Source organism: Gopherus evgoodei, chromosome 7 (genome assembly GCF_007399415.2).
Source record: "Gopherus evgoodei ecotype Sinaloan lineage chromosome 7, rGopEvg1_v1.p, whole genome shotgun sequence".
Classification (NCBI taxonomy): Eukaryota; Metazoa; Chordata; order Testudines; family Testudinidae; genus Gopherus; species Gopherus evgoodei.
Genome location: NC_044328.1, coordinates 31,641,458 through 31,668,018, shown reverse-complemented (window position 1 = coordinate 31,668,018; position 26,561 = coordinate 31,641,458). Strand labels below are relative to the sequence as shown.

Sequence of the window (26,561 nt, the reverse complement as noted above, 5' to 3'; positions counted from 1 at the left end):
GACCTTGTCTTACTTTTTGTATAAATTATAATGCATATAACTAGTATTATTAAATAATATGTAACATTTGGATTGTATAAAGGATAAACAATTATGCATCATAGGATTATAAAAACATTGTAGATTTAAAGTAATAGTAAACTATTGGTAAGGCAGAACAAAATAATAGTAAGACAAATCCATCAGTAGTCTACTTTTTTCTACAACTAGAGCCAACATCTTTTGTGTGTGTAGAGTTTAAAATAAACTAAGGCCCCAATCCTACAAAGACTTTTTATGTTGCCACAGCCCTGGTGAAGCTTCCCATGTTAGACATTCACCAAGCTGCTGCATTTGAATCCCCAAATGCTAGACCGGGGTGGGCAAGCTACGGCCCGTGGGCCGAATCTGGCCCCTCAGGGCTTTGGATCAGGCCCGTGGGATTGCCGCCTGTGGCCCTGCGGGCTCCCCGCGCTGCTCTGCAGAAGTGGCTGGTACCAGTTCTCTGCAGAACCCGGGCGCGGGGACAGAGGGCTCCATGCGTTGCCCTTCCTTCCAAGCACTGCCCCCTGCAGTTCCGATTGGCCAGGAACGGGGAACCGCAACCAATGGGAGCTTCAGGGGAGGTACCTGGAGGCGTGGCAAGGGCAGCACATGTGGAGCCCTTCACCCCTCCCTTCTGCCGGGGCCGCAGCGTGGGGCCGGGGACAGGGCAGGTGTGCTGGGCCTACCTTGGCCCCGGTGCGTGCTGCTGCCACACCGGAGCTGCTTTAGGTAAGTGGCGCCGTGCCAGAGCCCGAACTCCTTCGGCACCCAGCCCCCCAACCAGGGCCGGCTTTAGGAAGTGCAGGGCCCAATTTGAACAGTTTTGACGGGGCCCCGGCAGGGATGACTATTAAAATAAATATATACAAAAAAAAAAACCACATGGGGCTTGTACTCACCTGGCGGTGCTCCGAGTCTTTGGTGGCACTTTGGCGGTGGGTCCTTCACTCACTTTAGGTCTTCGGCGGCACTGAAGGATCCACCGCTGAAGTGCCGAAGACCCAGAGCAAGCGAAGGACCCACCGCCAAAGTGCCGCTGAAGACCCGGAGCGTCGCCAAGTGAGTAAAAATTAAAAAGGCACCTCTAGCCAGGGAAGAGATTCTCCCTGGGCGCGGGGCCTCTGAGGCATGGGGCCCGACTTGGGGGAATTGGTGGAATTGGCCTAAAGCCAGCCTTGCCCCCAACTCCCTTCCCTAAGCCTCCTGCGTGCACCTCGCACCCCTCCTACACCCCAACTCCCTGCCCTGAGCTGCCTTGTACACCCCATACCCCTCCTTCATGGAAGTGGGACCTCATGGTTCAGCTGCTGTAAGCCCCAAGGACCAGTGCTGACTCCTCCAAGACACCAGTTGCTTAAGCAGAGCTCCAACCTTGCGGGTACTTTGGTTTACCATTTACCTCTCCATGGATATGTGATAGTTGAAGCACATAACCACCAGGTTTTGCAAAAGTTTCTAACAAAATTACTCTTTACTTTAGATAGCAAAAGAAATGGAGGGATCTGGATAGAATAATAAAAATCCTGCACACATTTCTCTGCCTTGATTTCCTCACCACATTTGAGCATTCTTTGGGGTCAGGTCAGAGTTTTTTAAGGAGTCTAGGATCCATTCATTCTTCCTCTCCTCCTTCCTTCTTGAACATGGTTTCTCTTTCAGAACATGGAGTCCGTCTCATTCCTGCAGCCTACTTCTGGTCTTTTTTCCCTCTTTCTACAAATGGCTGATGAGAACCCCTTTCTTTTATAACCTCCTTTGTAGCACGCTGATTAGTCTCATCAGGTATTCAGTGTTCCGCCAGTGATCCGTTGCTTAGTCTCTCTACCCTCATACCAAATTCAAACTTGAAAAACTGTTTTGTCCAAGATAGTAGCAGAGAAAGCAGATGAGCCCCCCCATCCCCTCCAAAAAATTGTAGTTTGCAGTCTGACATACATACGTATAGAAAGTTACCAATTTCAAACAGAATTCATAAGCTGTACATATATTCCCCAATCTATCATTTGTGGTTAAATTTAGACATGAGAATAGCCCCATTGAACTTAGATTCCTTAGGCTGTGAGCTTCTTAGAACACAGAATGTGTTTCATGAATATTTGGAAAAACCTAATGCACAGTAGGTGCTACCGTAGTTAAATAATTAGTGTTGTGTGCTTTTCAGAATAAAATGGTCATACATTAGTTTAAATCTGTTTCCTTTCTGAAATATTAAAAATGTCACACAAAATAGTAAAATATCAAATGTTTTAGGTCTATATTTTATTCTGGTTTCTCTGGAATATGAAGGAGGCTCATTTTCTCCTAATCAGAGAGCCAGTTGTTTTTTTTTAAACTTTCTTGCAAAATGTTTTGCTCTCTTGGAGATAAGAAAAAAAAAGAATTCTGGATGATGGGTTACTCTGAGTTATGTCTCTCAAAGTTCAGAGATTTTCTGTCTCTTCTATCCTGGAAGGTACAACTAGGCTTGAAAGCTATTTCATTGTTCAGCACTTAGATACTATAGTGATACGCATTATGGAAATACTATAGATAGGAAAAGGAAACAAAACAGAAAATTTGCTTTTCCCGAGGATTATTGTGTCCATTTAGATTAATTTATCGAGCAATTCTTTTATGCTAATATAGATATTTATCATATATATCACATCATTCTGCTAATTTGTGTGTACATGGAATTGATTTTCGTGATGAACAGCAGAAATTAATACACGACAGTCATCGAGATCTTGATGTCTTGCATGATGAAAGTAGACCTCTGCTTGACAGTGTGGAAGACGTTTTATTGCCAGATGTGCTTGAAGTGAAAGCTGCTGAATATGAATGCAATGAACTGCAGATTAACAAGCAACAGGAACATCTTTTTGTGCCAAGCAGTTCTCCAGGTATTGTACCTTTTGCATAAAATTAGGAAAATTATTAAGTATATGATAAATGGCATTACTGTTATTAGCACTAATGACGTGCAGTTCTCAGGGTGAATTAAGTGAAGATAAAGAATAAATAAATTTTCAGAGCCAATATTGTGTCCAGTCTGCAGATATAAATGCAGATAGATCTGTAGCTGTGCTCTAGTCTAGTAGCTCTGGTGTTTGAACTAAGCTCAATTTTACAAAAAGCAAAAATTACATGACAAAAATGTGTAATTATTTTATAAATTGTGCAAATAAAGGAGAGTATATGTTTCAGATTCTTAATTGCAACCATCTACCGTCTTATCTCCCAGCTCATATAATCTAATCATATTAATCATCTGCCACTAACCACATACCTTTTTATCTACGTTAACCCATACCAACTTACCTGTTGTCTTAACTTAACTGCAGCTTTAATACATATCTCATGGCTCGACTGAAATTGCCACCATAGCAGTTGACAAAATGGACTCGAAGAAGAGGGGGAGAATTTTAGGAAATTGTAGTGATCAGCTAAACTGTTAAATCAGTGTTCTTGCCAGAAAAAAAAGTAATTATTATCTATACAGTACCAAATGCATGGTATTTTAGGTATTTTAGAAACAAATAGGAGTTAAAAAACCAGTCTCCAAATGTTACAAGCTATACAATACTAATCTAAATTACTAAATGTACTAATCTAAACTATATATATATATTTAATAATGAGAATTTTTTTTAACCTTGAGGGGTTTTTTTAGGGCTGTCAAGCCATTAAAAAAATTAATCACAGTTAAAAAAATGTAGGGGGGAAATCTTAATTTGATTTAAAAAAAATTATTGGAAGTATAGAGCACAATAAAATTAAGGAGCCTAACCTTGCTCCCTATGAAGTCAATAACAAAACTTCCATTAACTCCAGAGGGAGATGGCATACTGATATGTCCAAGATTGTATAGAATCTAAGAATAATGCTCAGAGCCAGATGAAGATAAAGGTTTCAGAGTGGTAGCCATTTTAGTCTGTATCAGCAAAAAGAAGGAGGAGTACTTGTGTCACCTAAGAGACTAACAAATTTATTTGAGCATAAGCTTTCGTGGGCTGAAACCCACTTCATCGGATGCATGCCCACGAAGCTTATGCTCAAATAAATTTGTTAGTCTCTAAGGTGCCACAAGTACTCCTTGTTCTTTCTGATGATAAAGGTTTCTTTTAATAAATCATCTGATCTCAATGAGGGCCTAGATAATCAATTAATCTTTACTTGTTAGAGGAGGAGACTGGTCATAGACATAGTGAGGAACTGTGAGGTGTATGCTCTGTCAAGAATAGGGTTATGGTCATCTTGCAGCTGATCTAACGAGGGAACTATAGTACAGAGAAAATAAGGAAATTTTAATGTAAGTGAATGAAAGCTCTAAGTGTTCCCTCCTGGAACAGTTGTAAGAGGTTTCTAGTTGTTCTGATTCCAGTTTCCAGTTTTGAGAGCCATTGGTTGCTACATTCTTGTATTTTTATGTTGTTCCATTTAGAAGACTGGGAGGAGATGTCAGGAGATAATTGGAATAAATTAGGTGTTCAAAACCGGATCCTCATATTTAGGTCAGATTTAGGTTGGAGGGATGCCCTGATTCTGGAAAGATCATCCTGTATATGGGCCACCTCCTCCTCCAAAAGCATCCAAGCATCTACTCCGAGTACTGCCACCAACTCGTGATCCAAAGCCTATCAACATCAGTAGAAAAACTTCCACTGACATCAGTTCAGAACCTTTGTGACCTTGGGCCAGGGCTGGCTCCAGGGGTTTTGCCGCCCCAAGCAGTCAAAAAAAAAAAAAAAAGCCGCAGTCGTGATCTGCGGCAATTCAGCGGGAGGTCCTTCGCCCTGACCAGGAGTGAGGGACCCTCCGCTGAATTGCCGCCAAATAGCTGCACCTGCCACCCCTCTCCGGAGTGGCCACCCCAAACACCTGCTTGCTAAGCTGGTGCCTGGAGCCGGCCCTGCCTTGGGCTAGTCACTAAACTTGTCTGTGCCTCAGTTTTCTCATCTGTAAAATAAGGATAATAATACTCATTTTTGTGTATCTTTTATATGTTCAGATGAAATGCGCTATATAAATGCAAAGCATAGTAGTAATATTAAATCATAGATGTGGTTCAGCACAGGCAACAACAGCAGTACACTTCCTCACACCGCACTGCCAAATCTTTCTTGACCCTCACCTGGAGGAGTCACCCCTTACGTTGAGAGGGTAGTTTAGTCTCTGTACCAGCTGACTCCTTGGTAGCCTTCTTTTCCAGCAGTAAGAAAGCTGACTGGATTGGGAACAGTCTGATGTTATCAGAATTACTTATATGATTTATGTTCTTGTGTTAGAAATGGTTATGGAATGATATTACTCATAGACTCATATTACTTACAGTAGCATCAAGAACAATACCTTTGATCACTCTTTAGCTTTATGCTTGCAAGTAAAAAAATTAGACCAGTACAAATACTTGGTTTTTTTTTTAATTTTAGTTTTACATTTTATTTGCATCACTTTTAGTTGAAAATTTACATGCAGTAATTGTTGTTCTTAAGTGGTTCACAGCTTTAAACTACCAAAAGGCATGATGCCACGCATCCTAGAAGATGAAGGATTGTATATTCCAAGAAAATCAGAAATTTGTAGGAGAAGTTATAACAAAATGGAAAATCGTCTTCTGAAACAAGAAGGGGTAAATATAATGTTCTGTTAAAAGCTAAAAATGTTGTAAGTAAAATGTAAAATAAAATCAGTAAATGAAATGTATAGAACTTTTTAATATGTCATATATACATATATTGAACTTCTGAAATATTTCTAACAAGGGCAAAAACTGGTTTGAAGAAAGTGGGGAAATAATTTCATTACCTTCTCCAATCAAACAATCAGAAAACTTCAGAAAACGTTTTCCTCTTAAGACTGGTCCAGGATTAAAGACAATATACAAGAAGGTCAGCTCTTACTACTTTTTACAGCTATAGTTATTTAGAGGACTTTATCTAGACAATGCAACAAAAATCAATAGCTTGTATTTTTTCATGGCAAAATATTTAATTGGCAGTATTCAAAGTACCTTTCGTGGCGTGTCAGTCTCAAGAATGGGTTGGGAAGGGGTGATAATACTGTTTAGATGGAACCATTTGATATTGCACAGACTGTTCATCACTTAATTAAAAAAATCAGAAAAGTCTGTGCACCGAAGATTCTACAGCATTGTTACCTTTTGACCTGAGCAGGTAGCCAAAATCTGGTTGTATCAGGTTGTTTCCATTAAGAGGAGAAGTTGATGACAGAGTGAGGTATTTCTTTGATGCAATCCTATTTATTTACCAAATATGTACATAAAGACCTGTTTCCTGGAAAACAGATGGAATCAAACAGCAGGAGGCAGGAATAGTTTATTTGCTCACTCTTCCAAGCCCCTTTCCAGCTAACACATAGCCTGAAAGTGATCTCTCAGCTTTTCCTCAAGGTCACATGCTACCAGATCTTCTGTGGCAATGTCCTCAGCTTTCAGCTGCCTTCTCTCTCAGCTTCTTTGGTGTTGCTGCTGCTGCTGCTTCTGTCTCACACTCAGGCCATGTCTACATCTAAAATTTTGCAGCGCTGGTTGTTACAGCTGTATTAGTACAGCTGTATAGGGCCAGCGCTGCAGAGTGGCCACACTTACAGCAACCAGCGCTGCAAGTGGTGTTAGATGTGGCCACACTGCAGCGCTGTTGGGCGGCTTCAAGGGGGGTTCCGGGACGAGAGAGCAAACCGGGAAAGGAAACCAGCTTCGCCGCGGTTTGCTCTCTCGGTCCAGGAGCCACCCAGCAAACCGCAGGGAAGGAGACCTGCCTGCTCGGGGTTCCGGGACCGAGAGAGCAAACCGGGAACGCCGCGGTTTGCTCTCTCGGTCCCGGAGCCAGCCAGCAAACCGCAGGGAAGGAGACCTGCTTGCTCGGGGTTCCGGGACCGAGAGAGCAAACCGGGAACGCCGCGGTTTGCTCTCTCGGTCCCGGAGCCAGCCAGCAAACCGCAGGGAAGGAGACCTGCCTGCTCGGGGTTCCGGGACCGAGAGAGCAAACCGGGAACGCCGCGGTTTGCTCTCTCGGTCCCGGAGCCAGCCAGCAAACCGCAGGGAAGGAGACCTGCCTGCTCGGGGTTCCGGGACCGAGAGAGCAAACCGGGAACGCCGCGGTTTGCTCTCTCGGTCCCGGAGCCAGCCAGCAAACCGCAGGGAAGGAGACCTGCTTGCTCGGGGTTCCGAGACCGAGAGAGCAAACCGGGAACGCCGCGGTTTGCTCTCTCGGTCCCGGAGCCAGCCAGCAAACCGCAGGGAAGGAGACCTGCTTGCACGGGGTTCCGGGACCGAGAGAGCAAACCGCGGCGAAGCTGGTTTCCTTTTCCGGTTTGCTCTCTCGGTCCCGGAACCCCGAGCAAGCAGGTCTCCTTCCCTGCGGTTTGCTGGCTGGCTCCGGGACCGAGAGAGCAAACCGCGGCGTTCCCGGTTTGCTCTCTCGGTCCCGGAACCCCGAGCAAGCAGGTCTCCTTCCCTGCGGTTTGCTGGCTGGCTCCGGGACCGAGAGAGCAAACCGCGGCGTTCCCGGTTTGCTCTCTCGGTCCCGGAACCCCGAGCAAGCAGGTCTCCTTCCCTGCGGTTTGCTGGGTGGCTCCGGGACCGAGAGAGCAAACCGGGAAAGGAAACCAGCTTGATTACCAGAGGCTTCCTCCTTCCACGGAGGTCAAGAAAAGCGCTGGTAACTGTCTACATTGGATTACCAGCGCTGGATCACCAGCGCTGGATCCTCTATACCCGAGACAAAACGGGAGTACGGCCAGCGCTGCAAACAGGGAGTTGCAGCGCTGGTGGTGCCCTGCAGATGTGTACACCTTCAAAGTTGCAGCGCTGTAACTCCCTCACCAGCGCTGCAACTTTCTGATGTAGACAAGCCCTCAGGCACATACAGTTCCACCAGTTAATGCCCTAGCCCTTGCATTTGCTTCATCAGTTGCCAGGGAAACCTCGAGGGCCACATGGTTACTCAAGCCTTGTTATGTATCCATATTTTGGGTGATGCTCCTATTGTTTCAGCTATCTGGTTGAATAAGGTAGCTCAATTGCTTTCAATACTTAACCTGAATGAAAGGTTATGCTAACCAATTTCAGTGAGGTTTAATGCAACCCATAAGAGTATATAGTTTAGTCTAAAATTAATGTATTTTAATATCTTCCATTTTTTCTTGACTATTTATAAATCTAATTCTTTTAAGAGTAATTTAATCCCAGCATACAAGACCGACCTGCCACTCTAGTTAAGGCACACATTTGGCCTCTGAGCCTATGGCATTCCCATCCAGAATCAGATAAAGTGTAAATACTTTGTATTAGGTCAGATTTACCCTTTTTCTTGGATTTGGCTTTTTGGTAACACAAATAATAACAGAACATAAACCTCATTTAAAGCTTTCTCCGCAAGCCTGACTGTTTCTAGAGTTCCCTGCAAGACATCCCTATCTTTGCCGCTCATTCTTTCTGACCACATGGTCATGCCCCCTTCATATCTTGCCACAGTGAGTCAGCAGAATTTACTTAGCTGCTTTAAGCATGGTTCTGATACTTGCTAGCGAAAAGTTCTGTGTTCCTCTTTGGGACTGTAAATCTTGCTATATGTTATATCTGGAGTGGTGGGTGGAGCAGGTTATCGGGTAGAGCAGCCGTTCAGGGAAATCTTTGAACATCTTTGAATGGGGGATTGGGAGTGGGCTCTTCAACAGCCCAAAAAGGATGGCATAGAAGGTGGTGCTGGGCATGGCCCATGTTGTGGACTACTGACTACAATTATGCAGATCCAGTGGTCCTAATGTACCACTCAGTTACTGCAACGAGAGGGGCAGGAGTTATTCCAACTCATAAACTAGACTGATAGCTGTAGAGTTGCTGCAATGTAGCCTGACCTGCTGGTACAAAGGAGATTTAAATTTTACCCCATAACCTCTGTGTACTTCACTGGCATGAAGCCCAATTAGTTGGGCTTTTTGTAGGTGAAGTGAATAGCACTATGGAACTTCCTGCTTCTTCGGCTGAGGCACTGCCTATAAATATATTCTGGGCTTGTAAATCATTTGACTCAGATAGCACAGTTGGCAGATTATGAAGTGCTTAATTTTAGGATAATTGGTGTTAGCATATTATCATGTATACAGAACATAGAACTAAATTTTATTCCTGGCTCTGTCACTGACTTACTGTGTGATCTTGAACAAGTCACTTAACTGCTCTGTGGCTCCACCTTTTTTTAAAAAATGGGATCAGTGAATTGCTTACCCACTTTTTATAAAGTGCTTTGATACTTGAGGGATAGTGTCATTGGTGCAAATTCTATTATTACCTCAGTACATGATTGTCTTCTTTCACATTTATTGTCTGTATAAGAGGGAATCTGTTATTTATCTGAGGCTGGCTTTAGTTAGAAAGTACTGCAGTTTAAGGTTACTACCATTTTGTTGAGTACCACAGACTGAAATCACTCTGTATTTTGAAACTAGAGTTTTGGATTTTGAAAGAAGGAAACTCTTACAGATACAGTTAGGGTTAAGTAACACTGCCTTTCAAAAATGTGAAATAAAGACTTTATTTTATTTTATTTTATTTTATTTTATTTTATTTTAAAACAGGCAATGCAACCTAAATTGGAAAGCTGCATCATAACTAAATCAGGGGGTCAAAGAGAACTTTATCAACTAGATCTCAATATATCAAGTTTATTGTTCAGCCACCATCCTCTTTTCAGCCAAGAACATGTGTTGGCTGCTAGGTTGCTCCAAATTTATGAATGCTTTCAGAACAGACAACAGCATAATATAGCTCTTTTGCTATCTGAAAAGGTAAGAAAATGCTTCATTTTTTTAGTGTGGATAGTTTCAGAATTAAAAGATGCACAGTTCAGGAGAGGATGGAAATGTAAATGTATATGTGCTTATGAATTGTAGGTGGAGCTGTCAGCAAAGGCTATTGTTAAGTTTGCCTAAAATTTTCCATTATAAGACCCTGTTTTCAGTTCCTTATAACTTTGCCAAATTTAAACTCTTTGAGCTAAAATATTCTGTGCAGGGTGTCTACCTCAGGCCAATTTTTTTTGTGGGGGTAAGGATAGAATTTCAGAAAAATGGATCAACCATTTCTGAGAACAAAACTAGGGAAAATATTTTTTCTAATGTTAAAATGTTCTTATAACTGTTTTGGTGAGAAACTAGCATGCCCAAACTTTGTAGCAGGGTAGAGGTCACCCCCTGGATTCAGAAAGATGCCTTTTTCTGTCCCTGTGAAAATCCACCTAAATTTAGCCAAATGTATAAGTCTCTGTAAATCACTGTATGTATATGCTCAGTAGAGTTTAGTTGGAGGCTGGCACCTAAATTCTCAGATTATATCTGCACGGAATGTACTCTGGCTCAGGGATACAGGGGCTGACCAGGATTCTTCCTGCATTTACTTTTCCCAGTCACTGGGGACCACTGTGATGTAGCGCTTGATAGCTGAAAGATTGTCTCTTTTGTGCTCTCAGTTCTCCCCTTGCTGGCACCCAAGCAGTACAAAAGAGAAGGAAAGAATCAGAAGGGTGAGGTGCAATGTGATGACAGGGCAGGCTAAGGGGTAAAAGCTGAGAGGGATAAGAGAAGGGAGGGGAGAGTTACAGTCTAGGGAAGACACACATAATTGGCTGGCAACATTTTTGTGTTTATGGGAATAATTGAGATACTCCCCAGTGTGGCTATACCTGTAGTTAGCAGCTCATTTTGCCAGCTGGTGAAACTAAATCTTTGCACTATAAAACATTTTTTCAAACTAATTCAGATGTGTTGGGTTATTGTCTTATGTGACACTGAACATTTCATAATTATATAAGAAAAGATAATATAGATCTTTGCCCTAAAAGTTCATTTAAGAAAAATAGGGATATATTCTCTGTTTGACTCACAAGGATTTATTAATGTGGTTAGTATTTAATTACTATTAATAGAAGCCTTGTATGCAAATATTCACTGATCAAGATGATGAAAAAATACCTCTTAATTTGGTTGCAAAGGTTCAGTCTCCCAATAGACTAGAAAGTCAAGTCTCTCTAAGTAAATATCCTCTGATTCAGATGCATATTTGATGTTGTTTACTTAGAGCCAGATTGTGAGCCCCTTAATATTGACTTCTGTAGAACTATACCGCTCAACATTGTAGCTAAGGGACTGACAATCTTTATCTTTACTAACAAAAGTACCAGGCTGTAACCATACTACACTCGTGGAAAAACCTTCAAAGTGCTAGAAATTCAAATTTCCACTCATGTAGTTGCTTCTCAATCATACCAGGATAAGAATGGTGTTTACTACTCCTTAATCTTTTGATCTCCCTGTTAATATTTTTTTTTAAACAGAGTTGCCAAAATACACATCTTTGAGAAAGATCTGATTATGACATTTTGGGTTCTTTGATAAATAATCTACATTTTATAGTTTTCTGTAGCACTGAAAATCGAATACAAAAACTGATCAAAAGGGTCTGAATTAACAGTACAAAAATCAGAAAAAGTAAAGGTAAAGCTGCCATTTCATCTTTAATGAATTTCTTTGTACCTTTTAGGTATGATTGCGTTTGGTATTTCATCAGCATAATACGTTAATATTTTTATTAGGTTTGCCGAATGCAGTAGGAACTTATCACTAATCAGCTGAAAAGTTTTTAACTTTTTCAGAACAATGTATGGGATTTTTATTACAGCTTAAGGCATTAATAAATGCTACCAAAATAATAGAAAGTAGTTTGGAAGCAAGCCAACTGAGCAGGAAAACTTTAGATGACTACCAGTGGCAAATAAGGTAACGTAATTATTGAAAAGAACCAAGCATATTACAACTACACTATGCAACTGTCAGTTCTGTTTTCATTTGACAACTTGTATCTCTATTCAACCTACTCCTTAGAATTCCTTAATAAACATCCATTTTTATAATGCGTAACTATTGTAATACTGCACTATTTTCTAAACACACAACTGCTGCATTTTTTTATGAGAACTGTACATAAGCTTCTGGATTTGTTTTTAAATATTGATGGTAAAAGGCTGCTGAAATAGATTTTGGAGTTACTTATATTTGGTTTAATTTCAAATTTAAAAAAATAAATTTCTTCATACAGTTCCTGACCTTAACTTGACATGCCCACATTTCCAGTATTTTCTATTTTTCCCATTCCCAGCATCTATCATGACTAATTTAACTTCTTTTCCCACAGAGATACAGAATTAAAAATACATTATGTGACTTTTCTGCAGTAGCTGATGCACAGTAGCAGTTATAGTGGTGAAAGTCTCATAGCATAAATATTTAATTGTTTTTATTATTTGGTGATAACAGCATGCTCAGCACTGTACAAAACCTAGAGAAATACACAGTCCTTACTCCAAGAATCTTATATTTTAGACAAACAGACATTTCAAACACAGACCATAAAGCACTGGATGGCTTGTCTTTGGAACGACATTGTGCTGTAGAACAGCCTCTTTCAAGTAACTGGAAAGTGTTTTCTTACTGGAAGCAAGAAAGTTGTATGATATGCAAATTATAATATAAATTTTTTCTTGTTACGGTGAATGTGGAAATTGGATATAACAGAGTTGTTTGATATATTTAACAATATATCATGCTACAGAAATTCTGTGTATATATTAGATATTCTCTTTCCTTATGCAAGTAATCCTATTGAAGTCTGTGGAACTACTTGCATGGGTAAAGGCAACAGGTGTCATTGTTCAAGGCTTAGCTGTACCTGTGATGCTTCTCTGGGCTAAGTGTACCCACAGAGGTGCCAGGCCTGGTGCCTTCTCTTGGTGGAATTCTACAATTATCCTACTCTTAGAGCAAGCCCAGGACTGTATACCAACTTGGGTATGTTTACAATGCAATTAGACACCCCTGGCTGGCCTGTGCCGCTGATTCAGGCTCATGGGTGTTTGGGCTCTGGCTCCAGCCTGAGCTCTGGAATCCCGCCACCTTATAGGTCCTAGAGCCTGGGCTCCAGTCTAAGTAACAAGACTCCAGAGGAGTCTTTATTGTTTGCATCTAATAATACAGGAATTTAGTTTCTTTTTAGATTTTTTTTCTACAGTTTGTGTAGTGAAAAGAGGCTTACATGCCCACCAAATCATGAGAAGCAAAAAGAAGTATGGGCCAAACCTGCAAAGTACTTGGATCCATATCAGAACCACCCCAGAATTTATTGGTTCTAGAGTTTTGGTTTGAGGCCATCTCTAAACAAAAATAGTTGATATTTATACAGAGGTTATTAGGCAGAAAGTAATACCATGACAAAGCAATCTTATTGTTTTAATCTCCTATGGAACATCCAAGATACTAAGCAGGGAAGTCTGACAGTTTAACAAATTTCTGTCTGAATATCTACAAACCAGAATCTCAGGTTACTTTTGTTCAGTCCTCACCTCAGTAATTATGGGTCACTGACAGAATTTTAAGGAACAAATGTAGAGAATAAGATGTGGTTTCTTATTTTATTCCCATATTAATTAGCCAACATGCCAGACTTTTTTTTTTTTTCAGATTTGTACAGTAAATCTTTTTGTATTTCAGAAAACCTGCATACTGTTCTTGCATATTTTTCTTCCCTTTCCCACTTAATGCAGGCAAAGGACCAAATTCACATTGCTGTGTGCTGTACCTGAAAAAAATCTGCTAGTGTATGTGCAAAGAATCGATGGAAAATGAATATGCAGAGTTTAATAAACTAAGCCTATGCCTGTGGAATAAATTATTTTAAATATAAGCGTTCTATTTAAAACTTGAAGTTTGGTAGTATAATTATAGACTGTATGATTTTGTTATCAGAGAATTAGATTATCTTTTTGTTGTATATTTTTATTGCAGAGATACCAAGAAATTGTATGACCTAGAACAGCAAAAAGATATTTCTTTAATACATAGTATGTTAAAAGTCTGGAAACAAATAAAATCTGTACGTAGACAGCAAGAATATACAAGTACACCTGTAAAATTACAGTTTCAAAAGTAAGTTGATATGATATCCTTTCAGAGTGTATCCGAAATGTCTTTAACTCTGTGTAAAGGAGTTAGCCTACATCTGTAGCACATATTACAGAGAGTATATTTTGTATACTGTAAGAACTACAGATAATTTTTCAAACATATATACTTATAAGTATTAACATTGGTGATACTGAAAAGAAAGGAAAAGTTTAGATAAAGTACCAAATTTTTGAATTAGAAGAGCAGTTGAGTAGTGGAATAAGCTATTCAGTCAGCTGAGACTCTCTCTGCTTTCTGGGTGCTGGTCTGATCTGTTCCAGACATAAGAGAGTCTCCTGCCAGTCAAGATGTAAAATTAGGAATGGTAAATTCTCAATACAATTTTTCAAAGATACTTTATAAAAATGTAGCTGGATGCAATATCTCAAACACCATCAGAGGGGCTATATACACCATTCCAGTTCTTAGGTTGGAATAGCTGTTGCAGATAGCTGTGTTGGAACCTATTGACTTTCCTGTGTTGGTTTGACATTAAACTAGTTCTCATGCTGTAATTTGGACGGCACAGAGGCCTCCAAATTCATTATGTGTCTCCATGATACTCTGTTCTGAGCCAAATCTGGCACATGAAGGGGTAGGATGCCTGTGAAGGACAGATATCAGTTGACACTATCCAGTGATTGTGTTTTAGGTCTTCTGGAGGAGCGGGGGAGGTGTCTTTTCCATCCTGCTTTCATTGGGTCAAAGTTGAAAATGATTCTCATAGTGAAGTTGGTAGGCATTTGGAGTGGATGGTTTACCACCTTAGAGAGGGTTGGGTGCATTGGAGATAGTGGGACCTGTTTAGCTAGAACCCAGATTTCTTGGGTTTGAGGGGAGGACTGTAACCCTAGGTTCCGGTTTCCTAGGTGGGAATTCCCACACAGTCTGATTGTACTGGTGTTGTGTTTGGGTAGATGGCCCTTCACTCTAGATGCCCTTATCTAGTGCAACTAATACCATATTTTCTGTGTTCTGACACTTCATTAATTGAAATGGACTTTCTGTTAGTATATTTAGAAAGCTGCAGTCAATCAAAACTGCATGTATTTCATAACCAGGTTTATATGGAATACAGTTTGGGAAAAGGACATTTATTTGGTGAATGTAGTGTACTTATAGTGTTGTTCTTAGATCCATGTTTTCATAGCTCTCTTATAAATTAGGATTGTGGTTAGTTAAGGTATTGCCTGAAACGTTGATTGATTATTCTCTATCAGTCCTTATAAATTTCCTATTGTGAATTTTGTAATTCTGTAATTATTTTATGGTAATGAAAATTGATTTTAAGAAGTTCAAATACAAGTATTGAGCATCAGTATCTTGAAAAGAGATTAAGAAAACAAAACAAAAAGCATGGGTTTTGCACTTGATGTAGACATCTCCCTTTCCCAAACATTCTAACTAAAGCAAATAATTACAGAAAGTGTTTTTAATTTATAATCCTGTTGATATCTTCCACGAGTTTCAAACTCTGATGTATTGTGAGGTAACACTTTGAAGTATTTGTTCTACATTGGAAGATTATAGTGTGTGATCTAACAACTATAGCCACATTTTTCTAATTATAATATTTAAATGTTTTGTATCCATGTTTGAAGAAGGCTGACCAAGAAAAATAATGAGGATGAATATAAGGTAGGATTAGCACAAGATGCTGAAAAAGGCAGATGGCTGGAAGGAGAAGATAATATTGATAACCCTGACAATATTTCAGAGACCTGGGGAAAACAGAAGGTACTTAAATTACAAGACAGGTTTTAAAATAATCAATATTGTGTGCCTGATCCGTCTCACATTGCAGCTAATGAGAGTTTTGTCACTCACTTTTATGACAGCAGTGTAGTGCTCCTTGATTTGCTAGAGAAAGCAGTTGCTTTAGAATTGTGGAAATCAAGGTGATGCTGTTAATGTCCCAGATCTAGTGAAAATTTAGGCGGAGGTTTTCAAAAGGACCAAAGGAGCTTAATCGTATTTTATAGATATGTTATGATAATCAGTTTGAATGTAGGAAATTAATGCTTGTGCTAAAAAAGATATGTTACAAACAGTTAAAATACTGATACTGGTTCTAGGGATGTTTGGATTCAGTTCCTCCATTGGTGAGTTCAACACAACTTGCAGAGATAAAGGAACCTCTTTTCATACCACATCTCACTTTGACTGCAGAAATAACAGCAGTGTCCAAGTGTCCCATGTAAGTTATAATTATTAAATTGCAACATATTAATTTCTCTGCCAAGGTTGAATAATGATGATATGTATGTTTTAATTACACATATCCTTAGAAATTTGTGTATTATAATTTGAAAGTAAATCACTTCAAAATAATTCATTTAAATTAAAAATTTAGACTGATTGTTTTTTTTAAAAAGTTAATCTTATATTAAAATAAAATTTAACATATTAATGCCGTCATCTATCAAGGAATTATGCACATGCTTAATCTTATGCAATGTGAAGTCAATGGGACTGCTCACAGTGTGTAAAGTTGAGCACATGCATGGGTCTTTTTCACAAATGTAGGCTAAATATCTCATTATGTACTCAATATTAATCTTTGATAGCAAACGTGCATGATTTGTATTCCCTTGAAATTAACCAATATGCTAAGCTTTTGTGTTTTTGTGATGCTACGGTAACTGTTGCACTTTAGTCACCAGTTTGTTACTCTGAGTTTGATTATCTAGAATTAATTAAATCTGTATTATATTTGGTAATTTATAGGTATGAACAGAAGAGAAGAGCCAAAGTTCAGAGGCAACAGTATTTTATTAAAATATTTTACAATGAAAAACAAGTCTCTTGCACTTCAGTAGCTCCCCTACAGCTGGATTTTAGAGTAATGTTTCAGCAAATGTTTAGTATTCAGTTATTAAATTGGCCTGAATCTCTTCGATTGGAGGTATAGTAATGTAATTTACTTTTGTGCTTCATTTCTGTGTGATGTTTTAGATCTGATCCCCAACTTGCATTGAAATCCATATTGATGGGTAGCTATAAATCAGTTAGCCTGATACCAGTCATAGGCAAAATAATGGCAAAGAAATGATCTAATGGTCCTTTCTGGCATTAAAAATCTACGACTTTAATGGAAATTGGATTGGCCCCTTAATGTTTGTGTTTTCTGTCATGTTATAGTTTCTTTATAAAATTAGCATACAAAATACCAAACCAAATTTTCAAAAACAGCTGTCCAAGTTACAATTGCAGAGTATATGTATGCCTATACAAACAGGCTATTGTTTGACAGGAACATTGGCACAGTGGTTAGGATGCTAGGGATTGTGAGATTCAGGTTCAGTTTGCTCTGTTGCCATAGACTTACTGTGTGACCTTAGGTACGAGACACTTAGTCTCTCTGTGCCTTAGTTCTTACAAATGGGTATAATAGTACCTCACGAGATGTTAAGAGAATTTTTTTAAAGACTGTGAGGTGCTCAGATACTATGGAAATGGAGACAATATAAGTAGTTAAGAAAGATTTTGCAAACAGAACCACTTTTTCATTACAAGTACATATTCTGTCTGTCTAAAATTATATTAATCCTCCTTTTTGGAGTTTCTTCCCCCTCCCCACAGCTTCTTGCAGAATCTCTTTGCTGGAACTTGTTCTTTTTTGACACATCTTAACTACAGCACAAATTGTTTTATTTTTAGATTTGTGAATCATCTAAAAGGACAAATATGTTGGCCAAAATATATTTACCTATTCCTGACAATACTGTACTGCAAAGCAAAGGTGTATTGGAACAGGCAGAATTTAGCTGTGACCAGCAAGTTAAACCCATAAATGGAGAAGTGGGAAGCAGTAAGTTACTTATATGTGAAAAATATTTGAGCCTGGCTTAATGATCTGTTGGCAGTATAGTGAACTGCGAGACTTAAGGTCTTAAATCTAAATTCTTTGACTGATGCTTAAAGAAAAGTTGATAGTCTCCTCAGGGAGTAGTGTTTGACCTCCTTCCTCCTGACCTCTGAATACTGTGGTAGTATTTAGTATTTTTCAGAGCTATGTCAGAGTGAAAGCATTTTGCATTACTCTAACACTGAGACCTTCCTTTGAAATGCCATTCCTGTAGCTCACTCTGCCATGACACAGACACTTGGTGATTCTTCCTCGTTTGTTCTCATGGGAAAAATGATGACCATTCACCATCCAGGATTTTCCTGCTGTTTGGAGCTTCCTTCTGTGCTTATCCAGTTTGATTAATACCTCACTGAGAGAAACACATAAGAAGTTTGACTTCTTTGAGCAGTGTCCCTATGATTGCTCCACTTCAGGTGCATGTGCACCTCTCGAGTCCTTGATCCGAGATTTTCTGTTAGCAGCATCTGTTCAACCTACGCATACATTCTGTGAATCCTTGTGCCGTTCACCGAGGTGAGATAGGACTGCCTGGTGAACCATTCTAAATTCCTAATCAACATCTCAGCCTGAGGCGGAGCCTTAGTATGTCTGCCTTGAGCATGCCTTGTCTATCTCATGTACAGTTTCTTATGGTTGGTTGTTTAGGATTAGCTTAGTGTAGTTAATTGTTAGTAGATATTTTATAGTTAGTTAATTAGATATAAGTAGTGACTTATATCTAATTGATTTAATTGATTGATTTGTTTCCTTTCCCTCCCTTTGGAGACTCTAATTCTCCTGATAGGGCATGCCTGGCTCATCTCTCTTATTGAGAGACTATGCCTGTTAGTGACACCCATTCCAAGTATATTTGTTTGAGGGTGTCTCACAGCTCCCAGAAGTACAACTTCTGCCTGGCTCTCATATCCAGGGCAAGGAAGAACAGTGTGATTGAACCGAGAACTGAGACTGTTCATGATGGAGTGCTCCCTTTGACATGCTTATGAGTCAGGTCAGGAGTTTCCCAGACCCCCACCCCACCCAGTACATCTGTCTCTGGACAGATCAAATGGCCCTTCAGCCTCAGTGCAGGTTCCTAAGAAAAGGAAGGCTATGGAAACTTCAGAGAAAGCTTTGAAGAAGAGGTTTCAGAGTAGCAGCCGTGTTAGTCTGTATCCGCAAAAAGAACAGGAGTACTTGTGGCACCTTAGAGACTAACAAATTTATTTCAGCATGCGCTTTCATGAGCTACAGCTCACTTCTTCAGATGCACAGAATGGAACCATTCTGTGCATCTGAAGAAGTGAGCTGTAGCTCACGAAAGCTCATGCTTAAATAAATTTGTTAGTCTCTAAGGTGCCACAAGTACTCCTGTTCTCTTTGAAGAAGAGGCACTCGGACACTCTCATCATAAGGAGCTAGTTCTTAAATGGCCTCAGTTCTCTGCTGGATCCACAGTCTTGGAAGCCTCGACCTCTTGGCTCAGTACCGTAAAGGCAAAAGACTCCTCCTGTACTAGTGGGGCTGGAAAGTCCTGGAGAAACACATCTCTGATAGGGTGCTGGTACCATCTACGAGGGACAAGGTGGGCATGAATAAGCACTCCAGACAGTTATCTTCTGGCACAGCCCCACCATCAGTACCTACCCACTCAGCATCCTTGGTACCAGGCAAACCACAATGTCGATATATTCCCAGTCAGTGATACAGCCTTCTTCAGCTATCAAGTTGTTCCCAATTCCTACTTAGCACCACAAGAATTAAGGACTTGTTTGTGACGGATGAACTAGAGTTCCCATTGCTCGTGTGTACCCGTGCGTGCTGGGTACTGAGACTCTGATTTCCAGATTACCATTGTTTTCTGGTTCCCCGGGACTTTCAATCCTTATTCACTGGTGTCCCCCAGTTGGAGGATACTGAGGAGGATGAAGACTAACTCTGGTTAGTCTTTTCTATTTCTATACATGGTGCTTCTACACATCCCAGGGCTGCTTATCAGTAGCGATTCACTAGACCACCAACACTATTACATAGGGAGGTTGGACTTGGACAGTCCTCTGCCCCATTAAAAACTGAGAGATAGTAGGCGTGTATCGGCCAGAGAGGGGGCACTTTCATGAGTCGGATAACAAATATATTATATTATGGTATCAGGGGTGAGGATCTTCAGACCGACCCTGATCCACAAAGGCTGCGAAGAGGCAGTAAAACAACTTCGGCTGAAGCAGCCACGGAAACAACAGGCAAGATTTTAACTGTTTTATTGTGTAAAGCCACACGCAAAGGCAGTAGCACAACAAAGCCAGTGTCAGAGGCAGAGGCAAAGGAGAATCAGAGGCAGAAGTGTACTGAAAGGACTCTTGAATGCTCTATAGGTAAGAGAGACCTGGGAGAAAAGGCCCTGACTGACAGAGGCAAGAAAAAGAATATGCCCTGACTGAAGGGGTGGCAGAAAAGGACTGAGAGAAGAACCACTGCCCCAATCCTGTCTGAAATGGGAGGTGTATGATGGGCTGGACTAGGTCCCGAGGCCCCCTGCTGGAGGCCTCATAGCCTTGCCTCACCCCACCCCAGAAAAGAACAGAGAAGTCCTCCTGGCAGCCTAGAGTGGGTGCAGAGGAAGCAGCCAACCAGAGGGGCTGCTGGAGCAACCAATCAGGGGCCAGAAGGGCCATGTAAAAGGAAGCAGCACAAGCAGAGAAGTCAGTTGTTGCCTGGAGCTTGAAGAGGGAGGACTGGGTGCCTGGCTGGCTGGAAGAACAGCTGGACCAGGGATAGGTCAATGCAGGCAGACTGAGTCCAGAACCTAGCCAGACGAAGCCAGGATACTGTGAGAGGCCCTGCTGGTCTGGTTGAAGACTGAGCCCAGGCGAGGGATTCCGAAAGGACACCAACCTAGGGTACCAAGATGGGCCCTTGTTGGGCTGTTAAAGAAGACAGTGCCTCCAGGAAGGAAGCCTTGGTGCTATCTCCCCATATCAGGGCGGTGCCCAAGAACTATAGACTGTATACACTGGAAGAGGGGATAGTGTGTCTGCTGAGTCACTGAAGACTGGCCAAAAGAACGATCGGCTGGGGGTAGGGGCACTCGTGAGAGGCAGGTGCCACACCAACATAAGAACAGGAAAAGGCAGGCTTCTATCTGACCGGAAGAGGGTTCCTGCAAGAGGAGGGTGCCGCCCCATTCAAAACAGAGTGATTGCAGGCATATATCAGCCAGAAAAGGGTGTTCGCAAGAGGCAGGTGCTAATGCCACTACAGCCTCATAGAGGTTATAACATCAAGCTATACCATCCACTTTATGTCCCTCCCTTTCAGCCCTTTCCCTGTCCCTCTTCAGGGACCTCTCACACGAACTTTTATTGAAACAAGAGCGGACTCTCTACTTCAGTTAGGAGCAATAGAGCTCGTCCTGCCTCTTCACAAAGGAAAAGGGTATTACTCAAAGTATTTCCTTGTGCCAAAGGAGGATGGAGACCAATTTTGGATCTAAAACTATTAAAGAAATTTGTAAAGCCTCCAAAGTTCAAAATGGTGACTCTTGCAGCTATAATTCCTTCACTAGAGGAAGTAAATTTTGTTTTTGACCCTTGACCTACAAGATGCCTATTTCTATTTAGCGTTAAATACTGTGACAAGGTCAGGCCAGATGGCTACAGGAGAGTGATAGAAGGCAGATATATTAGCCCCAGGTTAAGTAGGTCTCCTTTCCCTGGGTAAGGTAATAGGGAAGGGTCCAGAACAATCAGGAACTTTCTGGAAACAATGAAAGCAGTCAGGCTGATTAGAACACCTACAGCCAATCAAGAAGCTGCTAGAATCAATTAAGGCAGGCTAATCAGGGCACCTGGGTTTAAAAAGGAGCTCACTTCAGTTTCTTCTGCGCATGAGGAGCTGGGAGCAAGAGGCACAAGGAGCTGAGAGTGAGAGGGTGTGCTGCTGGAGGACTGAGGAGTACAAGCGTTATCAGACACCAGGAGGAAGGTCCTGTGGTGAGGATAAAGAAGGTGTTTGGAGGAGGCCATGGGGAAGTAGCCCAGGGAGTTGTAGATGTCATGCAGCTGTTACAGGAGGCACTATAGACAGCTGCAGTCCACAGGGCTCTGGGCTGGAACCTGGAGTAGAGGGTGGGCCAAGGTTCCCCCCAAAACCTCCCAATTCCTGATCCAACGTAGGAAGATCTCTGAGGCTAGCAAAATCTACCAAAAAGTGCAGGGTCCACCAAGGTAGAGGAGGAATTTTGTCACAACACCTATGTTTTACTGTAAGCCAGAATCATTTTCAACAGTGAATTCTTCCATCCAGCCTTTCTTTGGCCCCAAGGGTATTTTCAAAGGTCCTGGCAATAGTGGCTGCTTACCTCTGATGAAAAGAAATTCTAGTCTTTGTATACATCAATAACTAGCTACTCAAAACCAATCCTACAATGCAGTGCTGTCTTCACTCAGACAGCTCTTTTTTCAAGGAATTAGTCTCTAGATAAGTGTATAAAAAATCTATATTAACCCCTGTACAGAAAATACTACTCAGGAATTTTCTTTGATTTATTGGCAGCCAGGGCCTACCTTCCCATGGACAGATTCATAACTTTGTCAGGTCTGGTCAGGATTATGTAGGGAAGTCCTCAAACTACAGTAAGGAATTCTTGGGACACATGGCAGCTTGTACCTTTGGGACTGATCATGCAACGCTATCCCTCTGCTACTTCCAAGGCTGGCTCAGAATGTCCTGTTCACCAGCCAGAGACACTTTGGACAGGTAGGTCAAGGTTCCTCTCTAGGTGAGGAACTCCCTAGCCTGATTTAAAAAAATCAACTCACCGGCAGTGCAGCCATTCCTCTAATTCGCCAAGCTCCAACTTTAACTGTGACAATAGATACATCACTTTTGGGAAAGGATGCTCACCTCAATGCCCTCATGACTCAGGGCAGATAGACACCTCTGGAAACCATTCTCCACATCAGCATGCTGGAACTTAGGGCAGTCAGAAATGCCTGCTTTCATTTCCTACCCTTCACTGGGGCAAATAAATTAGGGTCGTGACAGAAATGTGGCCTACATATCAACAAACAGGGAGGACAATCTCCCTCCCTGTGCCCCAAAGCTGTGAAACTGTAAAACTGTTTTATAGCCCATCAGATCCAAATTTCAGCCATCTACCTCCCAGGTATACAGAACACCACAACCAGGACTGCAAATGGAAGCTAGGCTCTCAGATTTTCCACAGAATATTCCAAAAGTGAGGAGTTCCAGAGGTGGATCTCTTTATCACCTCCAGGAACAAGAAGTGTTCTCTATTCTGCTTACGAGGAGATCAGGGCCACCACTCTTTGGGAGACACCTTTCTCCTGTCTTGGACAAAAGATTTGTTCTATGAGTTTCCTCAAACACTAACACCAACACTTGTGATGAACAAGATCAGACAGGAAAAATCCAGGGTTATTCTTCTCGTATTGACCTGGCTGAGACAAGCTTGGTACCCTTACCTGCTTCAGCTGTGCATCCAACTGCCATTCAAGCTTCCGACCATTACTCATTTCCTCTCCCAGGATGTGGGCTTTGTGCTTCACACCAGTCTAGGGGTTCTCTGTCTCAGGATGTGGTTCCTCAATGGTTTGTGAAGTTATAAAATGGTTTGGTTCTGTTCTGCAGAAGTGCAAGAGATACCACTGAACAGCAGAAAGGAGTCAACCCAAATTACTTACCTGCAGAAATGAAAGAGATTCTTCCACTGGTGTTTCCACTGCCATCTTCTGCCTGAATCTGTGTTGCTGTCAGTTATCCTGGATTACCTGTTTGATCTAAAGAAATTGGAGTTATCAGTTAGCTTGATTAAGATTCACTTTGCTGCAATGTCAGCCTTTCATCCTCTAGTAGACAGGTTCTTCATATTTGCTCACCCTGTGTCATCTAGGTTCATTAATGGTATGGGGAATCTTCCCCCATGTTAGGGACTCCACTCTGACTTGGGACCCTAACCTGATACTTAAATACCTCATGAAACCTCCATTTGAACCAATGCCAACCTGCTCTCTGATCCATCGGTGTGCAGCATGAGGATGCATAAGATGCATGTATGGGTCAAATGAACAATGCTAACAGAAAATCTCTGATCAAGGACTCAAGAGGTGCGTGCACCTGAAGTGGAGCACCCATGGGGAGGACACATCTTGAAGAACCACCGTTATTACACAAAATGACTAACCTCTTCTTATGAGGTTGCATCTGGACATCATATGCCTCTCTAGGGAAAGAGAGAAAATAAGGTGCATCTCAACTATGTCTTTCTTACATGGGCTTTAAGTATATTTTGGTTTTTCTGTTCATACAGAGAGAAACGTCCACTGTTTCAGTGCAGTGAAGCAGCAGCTGAAGTGATTTCTGGAGCTGTGACTGGAAAAAATACCCTGCTTAACTTCTTTAAATGAGGAGGGAAACTCACCTGTGAAGCCAGAGGCTCTCCTTGAAGCAGCAGCAAAATGAGACAGCTTCTGAGATAGTCTCCGGAGCAGTAAAAGAAAAAAGTAGCCCTCCCATCTCACATGTGGGAAAGAGACAGTTCCGGAACTAGGTTCAGTCTCTGAGAGCTTATCTACACGGATGGAAAACCAGGAGATGAATCTAGAGCTCACTAGCTTGCCACACCCTAACTGATAGTGTGGACCTGCTACCAGGCACTAAAAGTTCCATAATCGCTTTGATGTACTGATGTTTGCAGTACATCAGAGTGTCCTACAGAACTTTTGGTGCACAAGTAGCAGAGTCCACACAGTCGGTTAGTGTGCTGCAAGCTAGTGGGCGGTAGAGTCACATTTTGGTTTGCTGCATGCTAAATTTCTGTGTAAACAAGCCCTGAGGAAGAGATGCCTCAAGACTTCCACAGAGTGAGGATCTCAATGAGCCTTCTTCATGCTATCTTCTCTGACATATAGTATCTGAGTGGACCAGTGTGTGCTTCCTGTTTGCTAAATTTTGCCAGTAGGTTTTAACCTCTCCTCTAAGAAGTTTCCTACAAAGCCTTTTTAAGAATTGCTGGGAGTTTTTTTGTGTTTCCGAAGAGTTATTTGAAATCTGTAAGTCAGTGTGTGACACACAGGCCCAATGGTGGTTCAGTAACCTGTGAGCAACTCTTGTCAGGCTAGACAGACTCACTATACCTAACCCCTTGCTGTCATAGCATTTATCTGTACAGAGCATCTTGTAAGATATTGAATGACAGCCAGTGGCATATTAGTCATTAATATCATTATGAATGTGTGTGTATCTATCTATCTATCTAGCTAGCTAGCTAGAGTACTTACCAATATTATGCTTTAAAATCTGTAACCAAACGAAGAGAAAAACAGGTTTTCTTCCAGACAGGAGTGAGGGTAGTTATCTCCTTGTCTCTAATGTAATGAGCATTGTGGAGCTGAATACAATGGGAGCTCTATTTGTATGTCAACAGGAAAAGGCAGAGGGATGGTAGGATGTGAAATCAGCATGGGGAAGACACCAGAGACAAGAGCCATGGGCTGGGATGGTGGTGGGAAGAGGGTTGTCTTGTCTTTGGGGTCAAAACAGTGAGTTGGGGCGGGGGGGAATATAAGGAAAAGCAAAAAGGACATTTTTGATTCATTTCACTGAAGAACACTCCTGGTGGAGGGGAGGAATTCATCAAAAATTTGGATCTTGATTTGACTGAAAATCAGCAAATTCTGCAAAAGGACTTTGAGGGTGAGAAAACTATTTTAGCCAAACGATTGTAGCTTGCTAAAGTTATGTTTGTCTCTTAGAAATGTGTTATACCTTTGTTTCAATTGTAACCATATCTGTTTCTACTACCCTTACCCAGTATCACTTGAATATCTATCTTTGTTAATAACTTCTCTTTGTTTTATCGTAAGTAGATCTCAGTGCTGTAATATTAAGCGAAGTGTGAATTCTTGGTTGAATCAAATAAGTTGGTGTGTACACTGTCTCTTTGGAGACAGTGGACTTGTTAATTATGAAGAGTGCCCAGTGACTGGTGCTGGGGAATGCTCTTAAAGGGGGCTTACGGACTTGTGTGCTCCAAGTGTTAACTTCAAAGCAAAGAAGGGACTAGCAGTATCCTGAGAAGTTTGACTGGGATGGCTAACAGACTGGGGTGACAGGAATCTGTGACTCCGTTTAGCACCAACAAATCTCTCTCTTGCTGAGGCAGGGGGTGGTAACAAGGTAAACCACAGTCCTGAACACACCGAGAAAGTGTAACACAATGGTTTTGCCATTTTCATGTCACGTTTTTGTGACTGGCCTAGTGAGCCATGGTTCTGAGGAAGGAGATATCCTCTGACTGAGAATCTGGATGCCAAGTCCAAGAACCAATAAAGAAGGTCTCAAAAGGATTGGGAATAGACATGTTTTTTCCCTCCCAGTCAATTCCTCACTCCAGCAGATCACAAACTGCCTATTGATGCCTGTCAGAAATTTTTGCTAGATCTGCTAAGGAACTGTATGCGTTCCCAAAGATCTGGGGCATGAATGGCTCTCCTCCTTTAGGCCCCAGATGAAGAAAGCATCCTGATTCAAGAAAGCACTTAAGTACGTGCTTATAGCCTAAAGAAGTCTTGGGATGTGGATGTGAAAGACTAGTCACTGGGGTGTGTAAGATGTATAAATTAAGATGAATAGACCTTTAACAACAAATGGCAGGGTTGAAGGATCAGTG

The 26,561-nt window shown here is 41.4% G+C and overlaps 1 protein-coding gene across 1 annotated transcript in view; it reads left to right on the top strand.

The window, feature by feature from the left end:
* CC2D2B (coiled-coil and C2 domain containing 2B) overlaps positions 1–26,561 on the top strand; it is a 117,930-nt gene that overhangs the window by 30,927 nt on the left and 60,442 nt on the right. The window contains exons 5-14 of the mRNA XM_030570320.1: positions 2,720–2,906; positions 5,499–5,635; positions 5,769–5,894; positions 9,604–9,813; positions 11,702–11,799; positions 13,861–14,001; positions 15,621–15,756; positions 16,095–16,216; positions 16,747–16,924; positions 17,680–17,830. Of these exons, the coding sequence (XP_030426180.1) occupies positions 2,720–2,906; positions 5,499–5,635; positions 5,769–5,894; positions 9,604–9,813; positions 11,702–11,799; positions 13,861–14,001; positions 15,621–15,756; positions 16,095–16,216; positions 16,747–16,924; positions 17,680–17,830 (1,486 nt within the window). The remainder of the gene's footprint in view (positions 1–2,719; positions 2,907–5,498; positions 5,636–5,768; positions 5,895–9,603; positions 9,814–11,701; positions 11,800–13,860; positions 14,002–15,620; positions 15,757–16,094; positions 16,217–16,746; positions 16,925–17,679; positions 17,831–26,561) is intronic.